General features: G+C 36.3%; 1 protein-coding gene across 2 annotated transcripts in view; it reads right to left on the bottom strand.

The window, feature by feature from the left end:
• unc5c.S (unc-5 netrin receptor C S homeolog) overlaps positions 1-24,961 on the bottom strand; it is a 265,714-nt gene that overhangs the window by 72,194 nt on the left and 168,559 nt on the right. For both annotated transcript variants that reach the window (XM_018243405.2, XM_018243404.2), the window contains exon 3: positions 7,792-7,935. In XM_018243405.2, the coding sequence (XP_018098894.1) occupies positions 7,792-7,935 (144 nt within the window). The remainder of the gene's footprint in view (positions 1-7,791; positions 7,936-24,961) is intronic.

The following is a 24,961-nucleotide window of genomic DNA, read 5'->3' as shown; positions in this document are numbered from 1 at the left end:
TTTGTATAAAGACTAGGGATGTAGCGAACCGCCGCCGATGTGTTCGCGAACGCCGTTCGCGAACACCGGCATAATTTGCGAACTGTTCGCGAACTGTTCGCGAACTTCGATCATCCGAAAATCGTTCGATTCGAACGATCGAAGGATTTTAATCGTTCGATCGAACGATTTTCGTTCGAATCGAACGAAAATCGTTCGATTTTAGCGATCGAATGGTCGAATGGGCGACCGATTTTGACGCGAACGCCTATTGGCGAACGTCGCGCGACGTTCGCGAACTTGCGGCGGACGCGAACAGTCGAAGTTCGCGCGAACTAGTTCGCCGGCGAACAGTTCGCTACATCCCTAATAAAGACCTGTTGGTGCGGTTTTTCTCTCTTGCCTATGACTATATATATATATATATGTGTATATATATATATATATATATATATATATATATATATATATATATATATATATATATATATATATATATATATATATATATATATATATATATTACTGCAAATAACCCTGAGGAAATATCTGTAGGGGTTAAAACTCTGGAGAGATATTTCATGCAGTATGGCTGACCTCTTATTAAATAAATATAAGCATCTACTGCAGCAGACACATTTTTCACACATTCAAATTACTCCACAGTTAATTCCATTACATGCTCATTGAGCAGAGATGTTCAATATATTTTTTTTCTGTTTTAATGGACTATAGACCTTGAGTACTAGCTCTCTGGAGGGTGAAATCATTTTTTTTCTTCTTCTAAAATCTTGAACAATAGCTGATGATCAGTAAATGAAAAGCAAAAAAAGTTTATTTTTTCCTTTTAAAGGTGTATGATAGAGAAGAGCAATTATGCAATCATACTGAAGAACAGATTGTTCGGAAAGTCAGAAATTTCAGCGTTATTGGTTAAGGAACTACTGCAAATGGAAATGTTCCCTTTATAGAACAAATTAGTCTTATTTTTTTGTACTTATTAAAAATGACAAATAGCTCTCACAGTTTAATAGAAAACTGTTCCATACAGGATTTCTACATTTTAAGCAGATCGATTACTTGCCTCCGTCTTCTTTTTTTCTCTTTATGAGAGAAATTTGAAAGTTTTAATACTGACCTGGGAAAAATATTTTTTATATGTGTGGGTGGAATGGGGGAATCGTAAAATGTTTTTATATTTGTATTTTCTTTTGCAGGTAATAACCCTCATTAGAATAGTTTTTATGTTCATGTAAAAGGTTACTGTGCTCACTGTGCCTGCATTTTATTTTTTAACAAAGATAATATCGTTATATGTAATAATTGCCTGTTTATCAGCTTTTGTCATTAGGAAGATTTTTTATAGTTCCAGTGGAAATGGGTGAACAATACATTTTGCATTGGGGCATATCCAGACCCAAGATTTTCTCAAATTAAAAAAGATTTTACTAGGATTGACAGTTCTTCTTCGCCAGAGTCTAAAAATGATATTTAAAAAAAAAAAAAAAAACAACGCAAATCCCTCACAATGAGATTGATTAAGCTTTCCCGTTCCAATTAACATGCTGATAAGAAACATGAAAGGAAAAAGGAAACATTTACTGGTTATGAGGCATTTTCTCCACAGGTATATATATATATATATATATATATATATATATATATATATATATATATATATATATATATATATATATATATATATATATATATATATATATATACACACACAGTATGGGCCTTATTTATCAAAAGTATTTAAAATAAAAAAGTCCAACCAAACTAGAATCCATGATTGCCCCTTATTTATTATTAAAAAAGCACGATTTATTCAGATTGGGTAAAAACTCTATAAAAACGAGTGAGTGAAAATCCAAATCGTACGTTTTTTCAGATTTTGTTTTCCGAATCACTAGATTTTTTTGGGACTTTTTGCCTGAAATAGTTGGATTTTTGTGCTAATTCCAGCACAGACTACAGAAACTTCCAAATAGGATAGGGACCACTCCCATTGACTTTTATTCATCCCCGGCAGGTCTGAGAGGGAGTATTTTCATATTCTGACTTTTTCCATCCTCGGGGTATAATAAATCTCAAGTTTTCCCACTAAAAACTCGGATTTTATAATTAAATTTTTTTTTTTTTTTGAGTTTTTTGGATTCAGACTTTAATAAATAACCCACTACATTTACTTATCAGCATTTTGCATCAAACTCATTTGGGCAAAGTGCTAGACACAGCTCTTTGGGTAAACAAACAGCTATAGTAAACCTTGTTTGTTACCTAGTAAAAATATCTTTGAGTTTGAACATGTACAGTAGGGGGTTATTTATTAAAGCCCGAATTTATCTCAATATTTTCTTAAAAAAACTCAAACCAAATCTGCACAGGTTTTTTCGGCTTATTTATCAATACACTCTCCCAAAAATTTTGCATGCAGGAAAAAATAAAAAAAAGGCGTGAAAAATACGAATTTTTTTGATTTTTGCCCGAAAACCCAGAAAACGTCAGATTCAGTGCAGTTCACAAAATCTTTGGGACGTCTCCCATTGACTTATACACAACCTCAACAGGTCTGAGAAGCTGGATTTTAGGATTCAGACTTTTTCCATCCTCGGGGTATAATCAATTCCAAAAAATTCATTTTTTTCTACTAAAAATTTGGATTTTATACTAGTAAAAAAAATTAATTTTTCATGCTTTTGGCTTTCAGAGTTTAGTAAATAACTTTCTGAAATTGTTTTAAATACAAAAAGGATTTATTTTAGAAATGATTACTGTAAAAGAAGATGAAATAACAAAATATTCACAGACACACCAAAAAAAAATCACATCAATGGAACATAGCAGATTTTATTGTAGTGCTGTCTGCACTTTTAATACGCCCAGACCTTTGCTTGAACTTGTCAGTAAGATGACCATCTGTTAAGTGTTCTTTGGTAAAGTGCCAAAACACATAAAAAAAAAAAAAAAAATAGGGCTCTGTTATGCAATAAAGCTGTTAAAACAGAAGTTTATTTTGGCCTTAATATTTTATAGCCCAGATAAATCCCCACGTTTATGTGTTTTGAAACAATTTGTATTTTGTTTTCATCTGAAAACTCCGTCACTGCACGGCTGCTTTCAGCGACTTCCTAAACGTGGTAATATTGCAGAGTTTTATAGGGTGTAGGGAAGAGAAATACTGTATGCTACACGAGGAAACAGAAATCGTACTGTAAATGCTTTGAAGACATTTTTATTGTTTTTCTGGCAGTAAGTTGTCATTTATTTTACTTGTTGTAAATCTGCCTCTCGAAATATACTACATATACTTATTTAAGCAGTAAACGGAGAGAAAAACCCTTTGTTCCAGAAAATAGACAGTAGAGCATCATTTTGCTGATTGCCTTTATAGATTGGTATTTAAGGCCTTGGTTAGACTAGTGTTTTCTACCCCAGAATACAATCAGATTAAATTACTGATTCATGGTCTAAACATGCAGTCAAATGTAATAACTGCCTAAGAGACATGGTTGCTTGGCCCAAACTTGCAATAGGATTAACAGGCCAAAGCTGGCAAGTCTAAGCTGATCTCATTTGCTTTCAATAACAACAAGGGCCCTTATGAGAGGTCCAACCAATTTTAAGCTGGGCTCACACAGGCAATCATATATAAGCCTCAGTTGTGATTATAAAGTAAATGCAAATTTTTATTGCAGGTATGTGCATGGCAGGAGTCAGAGGATTACAGATTTATAATAAAGCTTGTTTGGCTAATATATAAAAACAATTCTAGACAAGAAAGTTTTTCAGGGATTATAGACATGCAGGTACTCTAAACCAGGCCTTTCTCTTCATGTAACCACTGCAAATATAGCCCTCAGTATAAGAATCCCAGGTGCCACGTTCCCTCAATCAATGCAGTACATTTCAGGGACCCAAGCCTGAAATCTGTAATAATGCAATCCTTGAATATACAGCAAGTAATACATTCTGTATCATTGACAAACCAGCAATTTGTTGTTGTTGTATATTATCATTTCTACTTTGGTTATTATTGATATTTTGTATGATTTGCTTTTTCTCCTAATTTATTTTCCATGATATAACTATTATTTTGTGTAATACAAAATTTACAATAAAAATTATTGTTGGGAAAAAAAAAGAAGTTTTTGCAGCATCTGTTAGAATGCATAGAAAACCTATTTACAGAGAATGTAGTAGAGTGTGTGGGTTCATATTCCAAAAATGTACTGCTTATTGTTAAGGCTTATCTTAATTACTTCCCTGTTTAAACTCCATTAATTGTCAATGTTGAGAAAAATATCTCTCCATCTGTTGTGTTATTCTTAGCTAAAAAAAAGAGGATTATATGTCACTTTATTAACTCCGCTCTACGGAATATTAGGTTTTAATGCACATTTCTGACTTCAGGTTTTTTTTGTCTGCTAAATTTAGTTTAAGAACTTGATAAGGCCATGGAACATCCTGACCTGATTAAAGGCTATATATAAAATTTTTCTAAGCAGGATTAAATGTATATGTATTTTCTTGGTGGTAGGCAACTGAATATCAAAAGTCAGAACAAAACAGGAAATAACCCTTTACTTTATTAGTTAATAAGAGACATATAGTTTGTATATGATTAGTATATCTGCATTTTAAATAATTTGCAGATATTGATGTGTAAAGAGCAGTGGCGTAACTTCGGATGCCAGGGTCCCCCTGCAAAAAAATTTTCAGGGCCCCCTCTGCATAAAATAGTGGGAGAATTTCATGTATAATATCCACAGGACTCATAGAAGGATGGCATAGTAGCAATTTCACATATACATACCCCAGAACTATAGAAGGATGGTAAAGTGCCAATTTCATATATAAATACCCCAGAACTATAGAAGGATGGTAAAGTGTCAATTTCACATATAAATTTCCCCGGAACTATAGAAGAATGGCACAGTTGCAATTTTACATATAAATACTCCAGAATTATAAAAGGATTGCAAAGTGCCAAATTCACATACTAATACCCCAGAACTATAGAAGGATAGCATAGTCTCAATTTCACTTATAAACACCCCAGAACTATAAAAGGATGGTAAAGTGTCAATTTCACATATAAATACCCCAGAACTATAAAAGGATAGCAAAGTATCAATTTCACATATATATTCCCCAGAACTATAAAAGGATGGCACAGTCGCAATTTCACATATAAATACCCCAGAACTATAGAAGGAATGTAAAGTGTCAATTTCACTTATAAATACCCAGAACTATAGAAGGATGGCAAAGTGACAATTTCACGTATCTCTTTGTAAAGGCTATGAGCAAACTTATGAGCTGTTACTGGCGAAGTTAGACCATGCCCACTTTGAATATAGAGATATCTAAGCATCTATTTTAGCTCTTCTTCTAAACCTCTTCCTATGAAACTCATTGTTCTGAAAAAAAGCCACTGATACAATTTCATTTATAATGCCCATAAAACACTTAGCAGAATGAATGCAATTTCATGTAAAATACCCCCAGAACTCATATCAAGATAGCATGGTAGCAATTCTATGTATAAATACCCCCAGAACTTATATCAAAATTACACTGTGGTGGATTCATAGATAATAACCTCAGCACATATATTAAAATAAATATCAAATTTTCAATGGGTTACAAATTAAAAAGGCTAATGACAGCAATGAAATAGTTTAAGACAAGTCCAAGTCCTTACCAGGTATCTCCCTGGGCTGAGACGGAAGGAGGGGGTGGCACTGAGCCACCAATTTGCCTTTTAGCAAGTCCATAACCAATACAGAGCCAGTGTGGGTGCAAAATTCAAATTAGTCTGTGCAGCGAGTTTGTCACTGCTTGGCGCTTCTGCTGCTCTTGTTCCTGCCCCCCCCTCTTCCCCCTTGCTCTATCCGATGCAGCCTGAAGTCCTGAACACTGGAAGTTCAAAAGCAGGAGACTCTCTGACTGAAGATGAGATCGGTGCCAGACCATCATCATCAACCACTGTGTGGGCTCTTAAATAAAAAAAACTTTGTGTGGTACAAAACATGACCTCACTTCACACGCTGCACACAGTGATTGATGATGATAGTCTGGCACTGATCGCATCTTCAGTCAGAGAGTCTCCTGCTGTTGAACTTCCGGTGTGGGGGAGGAAGTGGTACAAAAACTCACAGCTTGTAGTAGCTACCTTCATGGTGCGGGACCCTGGGGAGCACGGGCCCAATTGGACGAAATTGGCCTAAGTCCGGCACTGATTGCCGAAATGGTCCCTGCCTGTTGTGCATATTACTGTGTAAGCAGGCCCCGCCGGCACCCCTGTACCCCTGCCCCCCCCCCCCGCAACTGCGGTAGATATGCCACTGGTAAAGAGTAATCTTACTGCCATTTTACAGCAAATCATTGTGGGCATTCTATATTTAACTACCAGTTATTTTCTTGAGATGCCAGTGAAGAACCTCTCAGTCAAGCAATATACCAGACCTCATATAGGTATCAATGTGAAGATATAGAAACACATGCTTTCTGAGCTAAGTAAGCTGCAGTACTCATACTGTATTACCTACAAAAAAGTCAATGGCAGTGAAACAAATTAACTTCTAGTGTAGAGGTATAGCATTGTACAGGATCACTATAACATTTTTTGGCTGTCCAGGAATGCAAACAGTTGTACTTTTGTAAAAATACAAAAATAAATAGGGTGCAATAGACCTCAAAGATACATTAAAGTGGTGTGCTAAAAATACTTCATTTAGACTGCTATACATGGCCCTGGTTGCTTGGTATTGCTTTAACAAATGTATCTAAACTAAAGTTAAAAGGATCTGTAAGCCTTTCCAAGTTTACTTCATGGTCAAATGGGCATATACACCTCTACATCTCTACTAATTTCAGCTGTTAGCTGCACCAATCTCTTAGCTAACGTGGATCAAGATCAAAGAACAATTTAATGATCTATCTACTTCTTGCATCTACTTACAGTTATGAGATAATTTTTATCCAGAGTATTAAGGTAGTATAGGCTTTAAAAATTATTTTTATACAATTTATATACATAAAAAGCTACCTATAAAGCAAACAAACCAGATGATCATGGATTTCTTCTGGGTGCTAAGGTTTTCTCACACTCTCCAGAACATAGAGGTTGGTTAACTTAATACTGATATGTGTGTGTCTGAATGTGATAGGGACCTTAGCCTATAAGCTTCACTGGTACAGGGTCTGCTGTGAATGAAGTATAATTACCGCAGAATATATTGGAATACATAAATAAAGGATTAATAACTTTATAATAAATGCAGGATCTGTTTATTAAAAAAACCTCAACAGCATAAAAACAATACAAATGTAATCAATTCCGCACAAGAACGTTACTTTTCCTTCTATTTAATATTGAGTGAAACAACTTTCCAGACAGCCACTTAGTTTCTATTCATTTAATATCATCTCATGTTCGATATAGACTCATAGAAAGTCTTGCAAGTATATTGTCATCTGAAGACATTTCCGTAACTACAGTCTAAAGAGATATCGGTTACATATTAAGTCTGGTGAACTCATCTGAGCACGATGCATTACTGCCTTAATCATGCAGTTTGCTCATTGCTGTTCTTAAAAAAGCTGTTACGTATGTTTTTAGAAAGTAGTCCATTAACATATAATGCAAATAATTAAGAGTTTTAGAATCTCAAGAAATGTCCAATGACTAGAAAGACAAATATATGGCTAAACGGATGTGGCAATAATTATAAAAGCAGTGAAGATATGAAATAAAAACAAATGATTGATCAAGAATCTGAATCCAAAATACATTATACTCACATGCTATCCGCACATATGCCTTCCTGCTTTTTGTGGTACCTGCAGAGCTCCAGGCTACACACTGGCACCAATAGTCTTCCAGACCAAAGAGCTCCTCTACTTGCTGCCGGGATATTTCTATACTCACTTCTCGAACAATCAGACCTGAAATTACAAAAATAGAAAGTTAAGATTTTATCTGACCCCTTTAAAGATAGACAATTCCAGTATGTTCTTTATTTATAGATAAAATATCCCATTTTATCTATATGAAATGTCATTCATTTACTAAATGTAAACTCTCCGGATTTATTTTTTGGACTCCGGTTGTGAGCCTGGCCTGAGCCTTGATATAGCTAGCCGTATAGCCCTAGCCTGAATCTAGAATCAATAAATGTTACCCATTATAAAATAGAACTTTAGACAGTAAATGCTATTTACCTTTTACTCAGATTTATTTATCTTTATTTTTAAGCTGCTGTTTTAGCTGTAATAAAACCCAGCAGCCAAGTGTCCTGTCTAATTCGAAGTGGTTTGTATTGTCTCTTGGTGGCAAAGCACCACAGAACAGCTTTAAAATAAATTATAAAAGCAATAGCTCCCAGTGTTTTTTTTTTTTTGGTTTTGTTCACAGTACTCTAGTTGTTATTTATCATAATGACAGCTCTATATGATTATTTATATGACTCTGAATAGATCTGCCTTTGTCACTTATTATCCTATGGTTTCAACAACATCTAACACTGTGCCAGGCCCACTGGAAGCCGTTTACTGACTGACTGCTCAAGGCAGGTGTTAAGTTAGATTTGTTGCACTCTGTGCTTTATGCCAAGTGATCTGAACTGGGTTAAGTCTGAGCACTCAGTATTGTGTATAATTGTACCCACTGGAGTCATACAGCATGTGACAGTTAATGATAAATAAGTAATTTAATTATTTTCAGTTCATAAATAGTTCCTTGTGCCTGTTCAGGAGGGAGTGCTAAGAAGTCTGCCAGGGTCATGCTCCTGGGTTTTTACTTTTGGTTGGATAGTTCCCCTACCTTAGCAGATACTAATGGTCAATTAAAGTCTGCCACTACATAAAATGAAGGGATGAGGTCCTTTATATCATTATGTCTAATAAATACAAAAGATAAAATAGCATTTGGGACAGACACCTTATTCTTGCACCTTTAATGCAAGACAAAATCTTGTAGTTGTAGAGCATTCTAGATCAGTGGCTAATTGTGTGCAAACATTCTTTATAACACACTGCTTATAACTAAGAGTACAATATAAAAAAGGTTGAACACACATGAACAGATATTTTGCAGAATTCAGCCAATTCTACTAGGACTTTTTGTCAAATCAAACTAACGTTGGTTGGCCCATTTGAAAAAGCAGACTGACTGATGACTTTAATGTGTACAGGGACACTTGATGACTCTCATCTGCATTGACCCACACCAACAATATTAACCAAATATAAAATGTCAAACATTTAATAAAGCTTAAGACATACATTAGATATGCCGCACCATCTATAGGTCTGTCAGAACTTTTTGTATACGTTAGAATTTATTTATATAGGCATTTAACACGTTTACTTCCTTGTTGGGCTTATGCTTTATGCATTGTTGTATATGCCCTATTCTTAATATAACGGTGCTGCTTTATATAACGGTACTCTATAAAATATTGGTAATCATATAAGACATAACAGTGGTAAAGTAATTAATGTATTCTCTAGTTTTAAACCAAATCCTTCTCTCACTAAAGAAGTAGGCTAGAAATGTTGTGCATTCTGTTTTGAACTTCTGCACCAGCCAAAGGCAACCACAGCCCTTTAGCAGTAAAGTTCTATGTCTCCAAAAATGTCCCACTAGCTCCCCATCTTCTACTCTTCTGATTCACTGCACATGTCCTGTGCTGTTGTCACTTACTGAACTTAGGGACCAACTCTTAGAATATAAATGTCACAACAGAAGGTTGATTAGTAATTAATACAGTTAACGACAACATGGCAGCTCAGAAACCAGTGCAACAAGCATTAGATTTTAATAATCTGCCCTGTAGCATCAGCTAATATTACAGGCAAATCTAATTTTCTGCTTGCTAATTTGAGACGACCCCTAAGCTTAGCTTCTCAGCAGCTGCTCAGAGCCCACTAAGCATGAGAGTGTCACAGACACTTTCCAAGATGGTGACCCTCTGTGACAGGTTTGAAATTCTGTATCATTGCTGCTATCGAGAAGCTGAAACTTTAGGCTGACACAATAAGGTCATGGCATTTTTAGCCATATTCAATTTAGCTTTTAGTTCTCCTTTAAAGAATGTAGGCATGATGGGCCATCCAGTCATTACAAAAATAAAGGTTGCATTCAGACAGCCCTGTCGTGATTAATAAGCACTTACTTGTAGGTAAGTACTCAATATCATAGAGTTATTAATACTGAGTCTCTTTCTGAAATTTACAATCAGTACATACAGTATATTTACAAAATGAAATTAGACATCAAAGATTACTAAGTACACTTCAGAAATTCAGACACATGGAATCCAAAGGTCGTTGGTATGAATATTAGTTTTATTAATTCAGTCATGCACTCATGCCTTTGAAACTTTATACTTTCTGGCCAACTTATTTGCCCATTGCATTTTCAGAGCATTTATTGTATACCCTTTGACTTAAATAAAGAAATTGTTTGCACAAAAATGGTATTACCAAGTGATGAAAGACCTCTTTCAGCTGTGCTGAAAGTTGGGCAGAAATAACACAAACCCCAAGCGATATTCGTGCAGTGAATGATTCTGATTGAGAGGCACTGAGAGTCCTAACCGCAATCAAAAGCCAAGTAAAGCCTTTGATTTCCCTTTAGCCCCACAGAGCTTCTATTCAGAAGACAGACGATTAATTGCTGTTTGTGCACAGTTGTATACACCCATTTATGTTGCACTATGTTTATTTCCAGTGTGGAGATACAAACATAACAACAAGCCAACGGAGCATGTAATATATCAAGTATTTCTGGTGGGAACTCATTTTAATGAGATGTGTTCCACTATCACTTCCCTGTGTAATTATCTCTTGCCATTACCTACAAATAATGAACTATGCCTGTGAAAATAAAATAATTCGTTATTCCTCAAAACTAATCTGTATTCGGGGAAGAGAGAGAGAGTCTAAGCAGTATAAAAATGAGCACAAATTGCTGTTCTAAAGATACAGAGTATAGGAAAGCGGATAGAACAAACATAAATTCAAAGAGCAAATGTGTTTAACCTGCCAACCTCTTTAGCAGCAAGAACAAGAAACAAGGCTTTCTGGCATGCTATGGGAATGTTTTAATAATGAGGGCAACAAGCAGGTTCAAAGCAGTTTGGTGGTTTGGGAGTTGAGGTACTTAAATATCAGAGTTACATTAGTGGCAGTAGAATGCACAGTCACCTCGCATCAGATTAGCATTAAACCGATGACTGTCACCAGAAAAACCTCTGGTACTGTAGAAACACATTGATTGTAATCTCTGCAATGCATTCATGTGTTGCCATACTTGTTGTGGTATTTAAATCTGTCATTAATAGAAATACTAGTAAAAACTTAGCAGTACAAATATATTTCAGGTATGCTCTAATGTATAGTGCATACTCAATATATATCCATCAGCTTCACTTTGAGAAAGGCCGAAACGTCAGTCTTTAGCCATTTTTAGCAATAAAAAATCTTTTTTTTTTTCTCCATTTAAAAGTCCCTGTGTGCAACAGCATTTTTTTTAGTTTTTTTTATATATATAGTTTTGTATATATATATATATAGTTTGTATATATATATATATATATATATATATATATATATATATATATATATATATATATATATATATATATATATATATATATATATATATATATATATATATATAAAATAGTCTAAAGGCCTCCCGCACTCAGTTAACAGTTATAAAGAATCGGGTGCCTCCTCAATATGCTTATTTTTATAAATCAAAAAAGTAGGAGCACACCGGTGATTTGAAAAAATTTAAAACATATTAATTTTATTATTCCATTTAAAAACAGGCCAACGTTTCGGTCTCCACCTAAGACCTTTATCAAGACCTCTCTTGATAAAGGTCTTAGGTGGAGACCGAGATGAATTGGACAAGAAAATTAATGTTTTTCACCAGTATTAAACTGGTTTAAATTTGTAATACCCTTAAAAAAAATGCCCTTGGCCCTGCCCCCCATTCGCTCAGACCTTACCATTTTTTCATCGTCCTTGCCATTGCGCGATGTGCCCTGCCTCTTTTGCATCACAATATGTGCCCCTTTTGCATTGCAGACCACCCCTTTTGTTCCCACCCCCCACCGGCCGCCAAAACCTTTAAGAAAAGGTGGCGACCCTAGCTGCAGGTAAGCAACAAACAAAAGAAGTGTGGGACACCTCAGTGCTCTCCGGACAACTCCTTGGGGCAAATTCACTAAAGGGTGTATCTTCCCCAGCGACTGCTTCGCCACACTCCGTGTTTGCCAGGAGCAAATTCGTTACTAATTTACTAAAATGCGAAGTTGTGTCTCAGCAGCCATTTTTGCTAGTGTTACTTTGTCTTGGCGATTATTTCATAGCGAATTTTCACTAGTGTTCATTTCTGCCTAGTGAAACTTCACTAGCCCTCTTGTGCTTAGGTTATTTTGGATAGGACGGGTACCTAAAAGTCGTATGGGTGTCTTTAATAGTAATGTTGGTGCAAATGTTGAAGTGACCACTTTTTCAAACAAATGTCCAATGAGCCATAATAAAGACAGAAGAGATCCTCGAATGCCCTAAACATGAGCCCACCCCATGAGCCCACCCATCCTATCATCTGGTGATAGGGTGCAAACTAATGCTAGCGACGGTTTAGTTTACTAGCAAATTGTCTTCTACGACTTAACGATAAACTTTACAAGATTCATATTGTATATAAGAAGGTGCTGGATCATATTCAGTTAATGTGTACAAAAGAAGAGATGTGCCCAACTAGAATGTCTTTACTTTTAAAAAATGAATGGGTTTATGCCTATTTAGACTCAAACTATTAGCTCTGGGCTGGTGCAAGGGAATATGGATAAGTGTTTGTGTTGGTGAAGCAGATGCAAGAATGAACAGGTTCTATTTGTCTATTTCGGACAGGTCTGTGTTAAATGGTTTAACAGATAGATCTATCATAAAGACACATACCTATTTCCTAAATAAAATTGTGCCCGAGATGGATATGCTGTACAAGGCAAAAAACCCAGTTGAGATGTATTTACCCTTGAAACCCATTCAGTGGCAGTGATTGATAGACAAAGTTAAGCAAAATATCCCTCAGTGCTTGGCACAGTATTAAAAAAGCTGAGTAGTTAGCAATGTCACGCTATGAATGTTTGGGACATTGAAATATTACAAAAAAAACTGCACAATGCTAGTGCTTTTCAAGGACTGTAAAAGATGCATGATATTATTATGTTGTACAGAACAGACTTTATGAATGACAAACACTGAAGCTATGCAAGGTTTCTTGGACAAATGCCTTTTATTTCAAACAAAAAACACAATGCTAAGAACTTTCTAAGCCACTTTCCTTCTTATTATACAGGCATTAATAATGCAGATACAGAACTGTTTCTTTCATATCACTATATTTTAATGGACATCTGCTAATGCCCACTTTTGGCAGGAGGATGGGGAATTTGTGGATACAGAGATAAAAGGAACTGAATGATATTTGTTCATCCACATGGATGCGACAGTTACACAATGGGGATCATTTATAAACACTGGGCACATGGGCAGTAGTCCATTGAGACCAATCAATGTTGAACCTGCAGCTGACTGAAAAAAAGCTAATCACTGATTGGTTGCTATGTGTTTCTGCCCAGATGCAAATCTGCCCAGTTTATAAATGAGCCACAATATCTGATAGCCTGTCCAGTGTATGTCTGCCTTCAGATAAACCAGAGAAATCAGTCTGATGTTTGCTTTCATTATTCTAACTGCACTTTACTAACATATCTAACCTTGGATTGGTTGCTATAATTGAATAAAACATTTGGAACTTTATTTTTACACCTACTCCCAGCACAATTTATTTTGCTTTGGAGAGTCATAGTGGAAGCAGAAAGGGACATACGTACGTACAGCACTATAAGGGGCAGATTTACTAAGGGTCGAATATCGAGGGTTAATTAACCCTCGATATTCGACCAGGAACTAAAATCGTCTAATATCTAATCTAATAACTAATATCGAAGTCGAACGATTTAGCGCAAATCCTGCGATCGAACGATCGAAGGATTATTCGTTCGATCGAACGATTAAATCCTTCGAATCGAATGATTCGAAGGATTTTAATCCAACGATCGAACGAATATCCTTCGATCAAAAAAACGCAGGCAAGCCTATGGGGACCTTCCCCATAGGCTAACATTGAGTTCGGTAGCTTTTAGCTGCCGAACTAGGGGGTCGAAGTTTTTATTAAAGAGACAGTACTTCGATTATCGAATGGTCGAATAGTCGAACGATTTTTAGTTCGAATCGTTCGATTCGAAGTCGAAGTAGTAGTCGAAGGTCGAACTAGCCCATTCGATGGTCGAAGTATCAAAAAAACACTTCGAATTTCGAAGTTTTTTTAATTCGAATCCTTCACTCGAGCTTTGTAAATGTGCCCCTAAGTATCTATAAGCTAATACCATCACAACATCTGTAAAATACAGAAGAATTATAAGCAACGTGGAGTGCCTATTGCAAAATAAAAAAGTGTAAATAAACACATTTTGTAGATAAAAGAAAGCTAGGCAAATTCAGGGGAATCCGAAGCCTTTGCTCCTAACATTTTCTCACCAGAAGAATTATGGGAGGAATGCTGGTGGTTAGAATTAGATAGTTAGAGATAAGTAAAAAAAAAAATGGGGTACAATGCTTTTCTCCATATTTAATGGTGCTTATATAAATATATAATGGTGCTTATATATTGTGGTATGGTGACAAAAAGGTCCCCAGTTTCCTGGGGAATTTCTTGATGGAATGTATGTTGGGCCACGGATTCTCAGATGTTGTTACTGAGGTGAGACCAGTAGTGCTGTTAGCAGAGAGACACTATGGGGCACATTTACTTAGGGTCGAATATCGAGGGTTAATTAACCCTCGATATTCAACCGTCGAAGTTAAATCCTTCGACTTCGAATATCGGAGGAAGGGTTTACCGCTATTCGTTTGTGCGAACGATCGTAGGAAAAATCGTTCAATGGATTTTAATCCATCGATCAAACGATTTTCCTTCGATCAAAAAAAACTAGGAAAGCCTATGGGGACCTTCCCCATAGTTTGGTAGGTTTTAGTTAGCGAAGTAGGGGGTCGAAATTTTTTTTATAGAGACAGTACTTCGACTATCGAATAGTCGAATAGTCGAACGATTTTTAGTTCGAATCATTCGATTCAAAGTCATAGTCGAAGGTCGAAGTAGCCAATTTGATGGTCGAAGTAGCCAAAAAAAACCTTCGAAATTCAAAGTATTTTTTATTCTATTCATTCACTCGAGCTAAGTAAATGTGCCCCTATGTCTCTCTGCAAGGTTTTTGTAATCGATGATCCGGGGCTGGTCTTACTGGGAATCTGCAAGAGTAGGGTGGGACGGATTCCCAAATGTTTTTAAAAATAAGTGGTGAGCACAACTTTCCCTTGTTTGATATAATACACAAAAGCCATGAATATCTTGTAAATTATATCCTTATAAACAAGGAGTACTGATGTTATCAGTTATAAACGGTGAGTAGTGATGCCATTTCTGTCACATAACTCACTGAAACTTGTGTATTATAATAAATAAAGTACCCCCTGTTGCAAAATATGAGGATATTAGAAGTTACTTCGGAGTTCCATGACCTATGTGGTCAAGAAACTCCTCGGTAACTTATAATATCCTTATAATTTACAAGGGGGGTACTTTATTCACTATATAAGCTGAGCTTTCAAACTAGCAACTTCCTTTTAATATATATATATATATATATATATATATATATATATATATATATATATATATATATATTCATATATTTGGGCACCCCTACAGAGATATTACATTAATACTTAGTTGAGCCTCCTTTTGCAAATGTTACAGCCTCTAGACGACTCCTATAGCCTTTGATGAGTGTCTGGATTCTGGATGGTGGTATTTTAAACCATTCCTCCATACAAAATCTCTCCAGTTCAGTTAACTTTGATGGCTGCCGAGCATGGACAGCCTGCTTCAAATCACCCCATAGATTTTCAATGATATTCAAGTCGGGGGACCGTGACAGCCATTCCAGAATATTATACTTCTCCCTCTGTATATGTCACGGTCGGCACCCTACACTAGAACAGATGCCAAGCACCCTGGTCTCGGCTCGACTTCACCAGTTAAGTGACCGCCTTTGGCCTCGGGAGGAGCCCTCGGCGTACTCAGATGCCACCTGGACTTAACGAGAGGTGCAAGGCATAAGTTCTGGCAGGCAATGGGGCTTGCGCCTTTAAATAATGTACACGTGCGGCGCGCGCGCCCTAGAGGAACCGGCATAGGAGGAAGAGGGAGCTGCGCAGCGGGCGTCCACGCCGAAGGAGCGGCAGTGGACCCCGCTGCCCACTAGACCACCAGGGTAAGTCCTGACAGTATAAATGCCTTTGTAGATTTTGAAGTGTGTTTATGGCCATTGTCTTGTTGGAATATCCAACCCCTGTGAAACTTCAACTTTGTGACTGATGCTTGAACATTATCCTGAAGAATTTGTTGATATTGGGTTGAATTCATCTGACCCTCGACTTTAGCAAGGGCTCCAGTCCCTGAACTAGCCCCACAGCATGATGGAACCTCCACCAAATTTGACAGTAGGTAGCAGGTGTTTTTCTTGGAATGCAGTGTCACTCTTCAGAGGAGAGTCAAACAGAAGCACAACTTGCAATTGGCCACCTTAAATACCTTTTCTCATGTTTGGACACACCTGCAAAACACCTGCCTATGAAGTTCAAGGCTATACGAGCTAATCCAACCAATTTGGTGTTGCCAGTAATCAGTACTGAGCAGTTACATGCATTCAAATGAGCAAAATTACAAGGGTACCCACATTTTTGCACAGCCAGTTTTTCACCTTTGATTTAATTTCATACAAATGAATACTGCTTCACTAAAAATCTTTGTTCAGAAAACACCCAGATGTTTCTGGTAAATGAAAGGCATTCCACTGTTATCTGCAGGCTGAGAGGGGTTCCCAAACTTCTTCATATGACTGTACATATAAGGCTTTTTTTATGCCGCATGGCGTAAAAAATAGTAAATGGATATAATTTCATGTTATAAGAGGTACAAAAAAATTTAGGAGCCAAAATACAATAAAGTACAAAATATGTAAGCTTATTTCTTATATAAAAGCTACCAATGTACATTTCGAACAGCACAGTAGACACTTAACAATTCTCAAACTTTCCATTGCACTCTTTTGACAGATGGGATTTTCAGAGACAACGGCAGAAATAAATAAATAAACACCAAGCCATGTAAATTCAGCCTGGGGTTCGTACTTTGCATACAAACTGTGATATGGGAGTCAAGTTGAAAATCTGTGCACTCTTTATTTCTGGTTCAGAGGATTTACATGCTCTGTCTAATGATCTGGGCTGTCAGCACTCAGTAATGCTTCCCAGTCTCCAGATTACTGCTCATGCAAAATTGAAGTACTTTTCAAGCAGTTAGAAGCTAAGGATGAATCTCAATGTGGAAAATTATGTAATGGTTCTTGGAAATCATGGGGAAAAACTGAACGGAACATATGTAAAGGAAATCAAATTGTCTGATGATAGATTGTGGATGAATATCAAATAAAGAAGTATACTTTGTACCATTTTTGCATTTAATATCCACATTAAATAATAACGTAGATAAAGTGAGTACATTTTTATTAGACATGAACACTGTCTTTGCAATGTGTGATTATACAGTATAGCCATTATGTTTAGGTGCAGCAATTATATGACCCAGAAAACATGTTTTATTACAATCAATGTGGTGTTCAAACTTCTACTAAGTCTGTCTCCGCAAACAGTGTAAGCTCCTCGGATATCTTTAGGGATCAATATAAAGATGAATAATTCCTACTTATTCACCTTTGTTCAGTTACTGATTGATCCATCTGCCTTTTTGAATGTCACCTGTAGTAATGATTTATCCACCCGCTTGAGTTGACAATTGATCCATTGGTCCAACTGCTTGGTCCACCTGTGATATTCACTGATCCAGCTCTGCTCAAATCAATTGGTTGTGTTCTGCTTAGGACATTCTACAAAAGCTGCTCCTGGGTAGTTTTATAGCATGCAAGATATATTTTTCGATTAAAATGAATTAAATGGCATTTTTTCCATAAAATCAAGAAATGAATGTAGTTTGGACTATAGCCTCACACCATAGTCTTCAGGAACGTGATGCTTTAAAGCCCATAGCACATGTTGTCAGATGAACGTATGATATGAAAAACGTTGATAGATGTAGCAATAAAGTCTGCCCATCTATAAATTAACAAGTGTAGAAATCCTTGATCTTTATGAAATGATTGAAAGTTGCGGTGGATTTGGGGTAAATGCATAGATGTGTTATACCTAATTAAAAAGACTTGTTACGCAACCTAATAGAGATTTATTTTGTGTGTGAATGTTGATGGCATCTCCATCTTTACATATGTAACAGACCCTCCCTACATACATATTTATATACACAAGTGTTATAATGAAGGGTGCAGAGTTCTCCTGCAAATCAGCTTTATTTTTTATGAATAGCGTTATGATTGCCAGGAGATAAACATGAGCGTCTCCAGTAAAACACACTTCATCTTTCTATGTGAGTATATAAAGTTTATTTAAGAGGATTTCCTACTCTGTGTGGTTTTTATGCTTCTTCGTCTTTTAACCTGATTATGTTTTAATAAGTGCAAGCTGAAGCAGACATGCAGGGCACAAATCAAAGTATGAATATTCTTGGCTTAGAGCCACGCAAAGCTTCTTATAGTTTATGTTCTACTATATATACACACATTACATAATGTGATGTTCTTTTTTTCTTCCATAAGCAAGCTACTTAGATTTTCAAAGAATTTACAAGTGATTAGCAGCCATTTTACAAGATCTGCCTAGCATCTAATCAAAATATACTTGATAACTATATCTACAAGCATAACCTATACTAGCTACCGTAAATTGAAGGTACATTTGAGGGCTGCTAGTCATATTACCTAATGTCACTTCTTTTATCCCTTAGGCATTTCCATATTCCTAAATAATCCCCCCCCCCCCTCATTTTGTTTTCCTAGACAGCATTTTTCCTATTTATGTGATTGGGAAGAAAAGGTTTACCTAGTTCTCTTGTGTTCAACCCATGTTCTATTTCCCTGTTAAAAAGAGTATAAATGCTCCTAAACTCCTCTAGTACATTAGCCATGTTAGATGTTTTTGAAAACTTACAAAGTATGGCACGTTATTGAAAAGTTTGAAACGAAATTTCAGATACTTTTGTCTTGCTACAAAGTGAGCTCTTACCACTCAGTGAAAAAGAAGTATTTACTTTAAAAGGGCACTTAACTGACAAAACAGTGGCAGACAATAGTTTGTTTGTAGGTATTTGCTAAAGCAGAAAAAGAATATCATACACCAAGATGGACATGACAAATAGCCTATGAAAGCTAAAAGATAAAAATGAAGGTTCCTCTTTCATGTCTACTATTTCAGTTAAGTACTGATTGATGGTATTGATTGCTTTGTCTTTCTTGTTGTGTCTTACTTCAAAATCTTGATATTATGGCTCTTTAAGAAAAAGTTTTTTTTTCATGGTCCTATAGGTTGTGCCTTTTTGTGTATTATTTGGGTGTACCAATCAATGAATACCTGAATAATAAGGATTAATTATATATAAACTGGTGATCAAGTACAAGACACTGGGGATCATTTATAAACTTTCTGCATCACAGAATGGTTCACACAGTGAATATATTTGCCCTGGGCATGGTTATATTTATAAAGCTGGATAAGAGTGGTGTATTTAATGTACAAACTGAATCTTTGCACTGTGAATGTCCACAAGAGCTTTTTAAATATGGCTCAATTTATTTATGAGCCACGCTGCATAACTGTTGCAGGGCATGTGCATAATGATCTTGTGATGTCATGCGCAGAATAAGCAAGTTGCGCCATTCACTCATTATGCGCATGCATGTGTCCCCAACACTCCCCTTTGGTGTGGGTGTCCTTGCACTGGCGGGAGGCGATTTAAAAAAAAAAATTACTGTTACCCCCCCCAACAAAGAGTGTGGGCTGTACTAGCCTGTACCTATTTTATTGTAACAGATGCCCTTTGAGTGGGGCAGAAACTCCAGAATGTTTCATTTATACTGTTTATTAGAGTGCCATACTGCATATTTTTTTATGACTGATCTTATATAATCAGATATGCAGCTCCTGCAACTTATGGCTATAATGTCTTTGAACATGTGCAAAATCACTCATTTATTTAAATATATATGGCATATTGTTCCATTATTATCCTCTTAACCCAAGTTCAAATTAGTTGTTCTAGTGTCTTCTAGGGCTGCATCTCTTTATTGAAGCTTTATGATTGGGGGACATACAGTAACTGATGACCCCATCCCGCCAACTCACAACAAAATATAGACAGTGACAGAATGTGCAATCATTTTTCTGTTGGCAGTTTGCAAAACACATCCTAACTATGTGAAAAAATAAATATTATTTGAACTAGTAAAACTGATCTGCATCTAGATTTTTTTATGAACTAAGTCCATTTATTACATACTGGGGCATGTGTATAACAGTTGTGATACTACCTAGCTGTACGTTATTGCACTTATTGTTACTTATTGCAGTGACTCCTTGGGGATGAATTTTTAGCCAGCAACCACTTCGCCACACTCTGCGCCACTTCACCCGGTGCAAATTCGTTACCACTACTTTAATTCACTAATATGCAAAGTTGTGTCTCAGCAGCCGAATGCTGGCGAATTTTAACTAGCGTTACTTCGGCTGGGCAAGCATTTCATAGTGAATTTTCGCTAGCGTTCATTTCTGCCCATCAAAACTTCGCTTGCACTATTGTTTTTAGGTTAATTTGAATAGGGCGGGTACCTAAAAGTCGTATGGACGTCTTTAATAGTAATGTTGGTGCAAATGCTCGAAGTGGCCACTTTTTCAAGTTTACTACTACCACTTGTTTACTACTAATTTATTGTTTTGCTGTACAGTGCTTTGCCCTCAAGCAGTACTATACAATAGGGTCTATAGTTTCCAAGTACACTGCAATAAATGATAAAGGATAAAATGAACACTGTCTCTGTCCCTGCTCTCTTGCATGGATTATTAAAAGAACCCATGACTTCCAGACAAAAAGTTAAGAATCAAGTCAACATTACTATGAACTTTGTCAGCCTCTTTCTTCCCACTTTCTCTTGTTTTTTTAACCTATTTTTGTATGCACGTACAGCAAGTTTATATACTTCTTGGCTTCAAATTCAGCACTAACAAGGGTTGAAACTGACAAGGTTAGTTAGAAGAATGAGCTGTGTTTCAGAAATAAAATGCCATATATCTAAATCAAACTAATGGTTTGAGAGATTTTCACTTTAATTGTTTTCCAACAAATTTGTAATGCCTGTTGCTAAAAACACTGAATTTCCTGATGTATGGCACATTGGAAAACTTAACTCTGAAAGAGGAGAATTTATTTTGCACTGAGTTTTGAATTTGTACTAAGTGTTAAATTGATGCTGTGAAACAAACTCAGAGGAAAACCACAGGAGACATTGCAGATGTCAGAGAGAGTTATTTTTCAGAGTAATTAGACCAAGTGGAGGTACATATCCCAGGAAAGCTACCTGAATCCTTGCAAAGTATTTTGCAATTTTACAGGACATCAGCACATAATGTGCTGAATTCTTTCTGGTCTGGAAATGTCCATTGCATGTGACCTGTTTTAAAATGGTCCATGTGGTTGTTTTGTATGTGTGCCTTAGAGAAAGAACAGATGCACCCTCATTATTATAAATACAGTCTGTGATTTTTCAATGTTTCAGAAAATTGAAAAAAGAAAAGAAAATAATATGCCTGTTTTCATTTTCAGTAAAAAAAGATTTAAAGAAAAGTTTGTTTTTCAGTAAAAATGACTTCCATGGGGAACAATTAAGATGATTTCTATCAAAAATGCATGCATAATCTATATGCTTTATAAATTAGTTTGTTAATTATATGGGCTGCTGCAGAAAACCCGATTGTTATTTTTAGAACACTGAAGTTTAGTTCAGAGGTTTAAGCAGAAATTTAGTCAGTCGAATATTTAGGGAATAATGTACCCCTTTTGTAAATATAAGAATATTATGAGAAGTCCCAAGTTCCAGGCACGAGGCACTTTTATACACGTAATGGAACTCCAACATGATCCTCATATTTTACAGTAGATTTTTTTATAATACACAAATATCAGTGAATCATGTGACACGAATGACATCAATGAGCACTGGTGGATGACATCACTAAGCACCATTTATAAGCATATCATTTACAAGATATTAATGGCTTTTGTGTATTATAAACAGATGAACACTCCTGCTGTTGCATTCACGCCTATATGCAGGGGCGCTCCGCCAGTGAGGCGAGTTGAGTAACTAACCTCAGGTGGCAGTGCCAGGTATTTTTCCAGAGGTGGCAAAAAGCCACTCCTGGTGCTTTTAAGAGCCGATTTCCAGTTTTTAAATCGGAAATTCGGCTTTACAAGTGCTAGAGAGCGCAATTGCACTCTCCGCACTAGTGTTGCTGCCTCCCCCCGGAAAGGTAAGCGGGCGGGGGGGCGGCATTACAGGAGGCACCTCAAGCGGCTCTTTCCTAAGAAACGGCGCTGCCTTTATGTACTTTCTGCCACACTAACTTACTTACTAACTTATGTTATTCTGGCCCCAACCTCCTGCACCCTACATTGGGTTTCAGTCTCTGAGAGCACTTAAATTGTTCTTTAGTAACCTTCCATGCTCACTTACAACCTGCAATCCTGGGTTACATATGTGGAGCTCCTAAAATATGTACAGGAAGAGGAAGGGAAAGGGGGTGAGTGGTAGAAGGGGGTCCATCATATAGCTGCTCGCTATGGAAAACCTTTATCACAGGCTTTATAAACAAAAAATGTTGTTCTTCTATATAAATTTTCATTTGTTGACAAAACAAACATTTGTCTAGGCTGTAGCTGTGATCACTCCTTTCAACCTATCTTCATATATGTTCAAAAAATATGTCTTATCAAGATTCTCATGATATACAGTACTGTATCTAGTAGAATTAAGTCAAAGGCAACTGGACATTTAGGTGTATAATTATAATTATATAATTACAGTCCACTAAGTGAAATACCGCCTCTCTCCATTAATTTCTATGAGATTTTTAAAGGAGTATATCAAAGGGTAAAAGTTAAAGTTCACCATTTGATAAATACGCCTTTAAAAATCCCATAGAAATAAATGGAGAGAGGCGGTATTTCATGCTAGAACACTTTGCAGATCTCTAACTTCACTCTTTGATAAATATACCCCTTAGAGTTTTCTTGAAAACGTCTCCTCACTCATCCGAGTGGCTTCTTTAGTTCAACTGATTTTGAATTTTTTTCACTAGAAAGCTCAATTTTTTAGAGGGGAAAAAACTCGAATTTTTCAAAATTTATTATACACAAGGGCTGCTAAAAGTTAGATTCCGAAAATAATACAACCTGTCGAGGTCCTGTAAATGTCAATAGCAAAGGTCCCAATTCAAATTTATCATGGTCTGCTTTGAGTTTCATCCAAAAATCTGAAAACATTGTGGGTTTCGAGTGATATCACGAAAAATATTTCGGACAGGAGACCCGAAAAATTTGTTTTTGTTTGGCAAAAACCCAAATTTTTTAAAATGTTTTCCAAACCGATTTTATCTAGTTTTTTTTTAATGCTAAATAAGGTGAAATTATGGATGGGAGTTTGGTCAGGTGCTTTTTTTATTGAAATAATGAGAAAAATAAAAATTTTTAGTAAATAGGCCACTAAGGGGCACATTTACTATTGGTCGAATAGCGAGGGTTAATTAACCCTCGATATTCGACCCTCAAAGTAAAATCCTTCGAAAATCAAAGTCGAAAGATTTACCGCAAATGCTTCAATCGAAGGAAAAATCGTTCGATCGAATGATTAAATCCTTCGAATCAAACGATTCGAGGGATTTCAATCCATCGATTGAAGGATTTTCCTTCAATCAAAAAAAGCTTAGAAAGCTTATGGGGACCTTCCCAATAGGCTAACATTGGTGCTCGGAAGGTTTTAGGTGGCGAAGTAGGTAGTCAAAGTTTTTTTTAAAGGAACAGTACTTCGACTATCGAATGGTCGAATAGTCGGATGATTTTTAGTTTGAATCGTTCGATTCGAAGTCGTAGTCAAAGGTCGAAGTAGCCAATTCGATGGTCAAAGTAGCCAAAAAACCTTCGAAATTCAAAGTTTTTTTCATTTGAATCCTTCACTTGAGCTTAGTAAATGTGCTCCTAAATGTCCAGTTGCCTTTGACTTAATTCTACTAGATGGATGTTTGGAAAAGGATCCAACCACCAACTTACATTGGAACGTACTTAATTATCTAACTGAACAACTACTAGGAGAAATGAATGGTTTGTTAAGGAATCTGGGTGCTTTGATACTGAAGCACACATGCAATTATAATGGCTATGCTCTCCAATTTTCATTACACTGTTCCAGTTGAACTTGCAATTCCATTATATTATACTATAATAGGCACCTGTCTAGAAAACAAATATATTGATACTAGTGATGGGCGAATTTATTCGCCAGGCGCGAATTCGCGGCGAATTTGCGTGATTCGCCGCCAGCGAAGAAATTTGCGAAACGCCCGCGAAAATCCGCGGCAAAAATTCGCCGATGTTTTTTTTCTAAAAACGGACGCCGGCGTCAAAAACGAGACGCCGGTGCTGTTTCGCAAATTTTTCGCCGTTTCACGAATTTCGCGCGAAATTCGCGAATTTTTCGGCGAAGCGAAATGGCGCAAATTCGCCCATCACTAATTGATATTAGCCAATATGTAATATATCCCATGAAACAGAGCAGAGTTAATTTGAGGATTTTATTTTACAGCTCAG

This window comes from Xenopus laevis, chromosome 1S (genome assembly GCF_017654675.1).
Source record: "Xenopus laevis strain J_2021 chromosome 1S, Xenopus_laevis_v10.1, whole genome shotgun sequence".
Taxonomy (NCBI): Eukaryota; Metazoa; Chordata; class Amphibia; order Anura; family Pipidae; genus Xenopus; species Xenopus laevis.
Note: the sequence above shows the minus strand (reverse complement) of the source record. Positions and strands in the feature narration are given on the sequence as shown.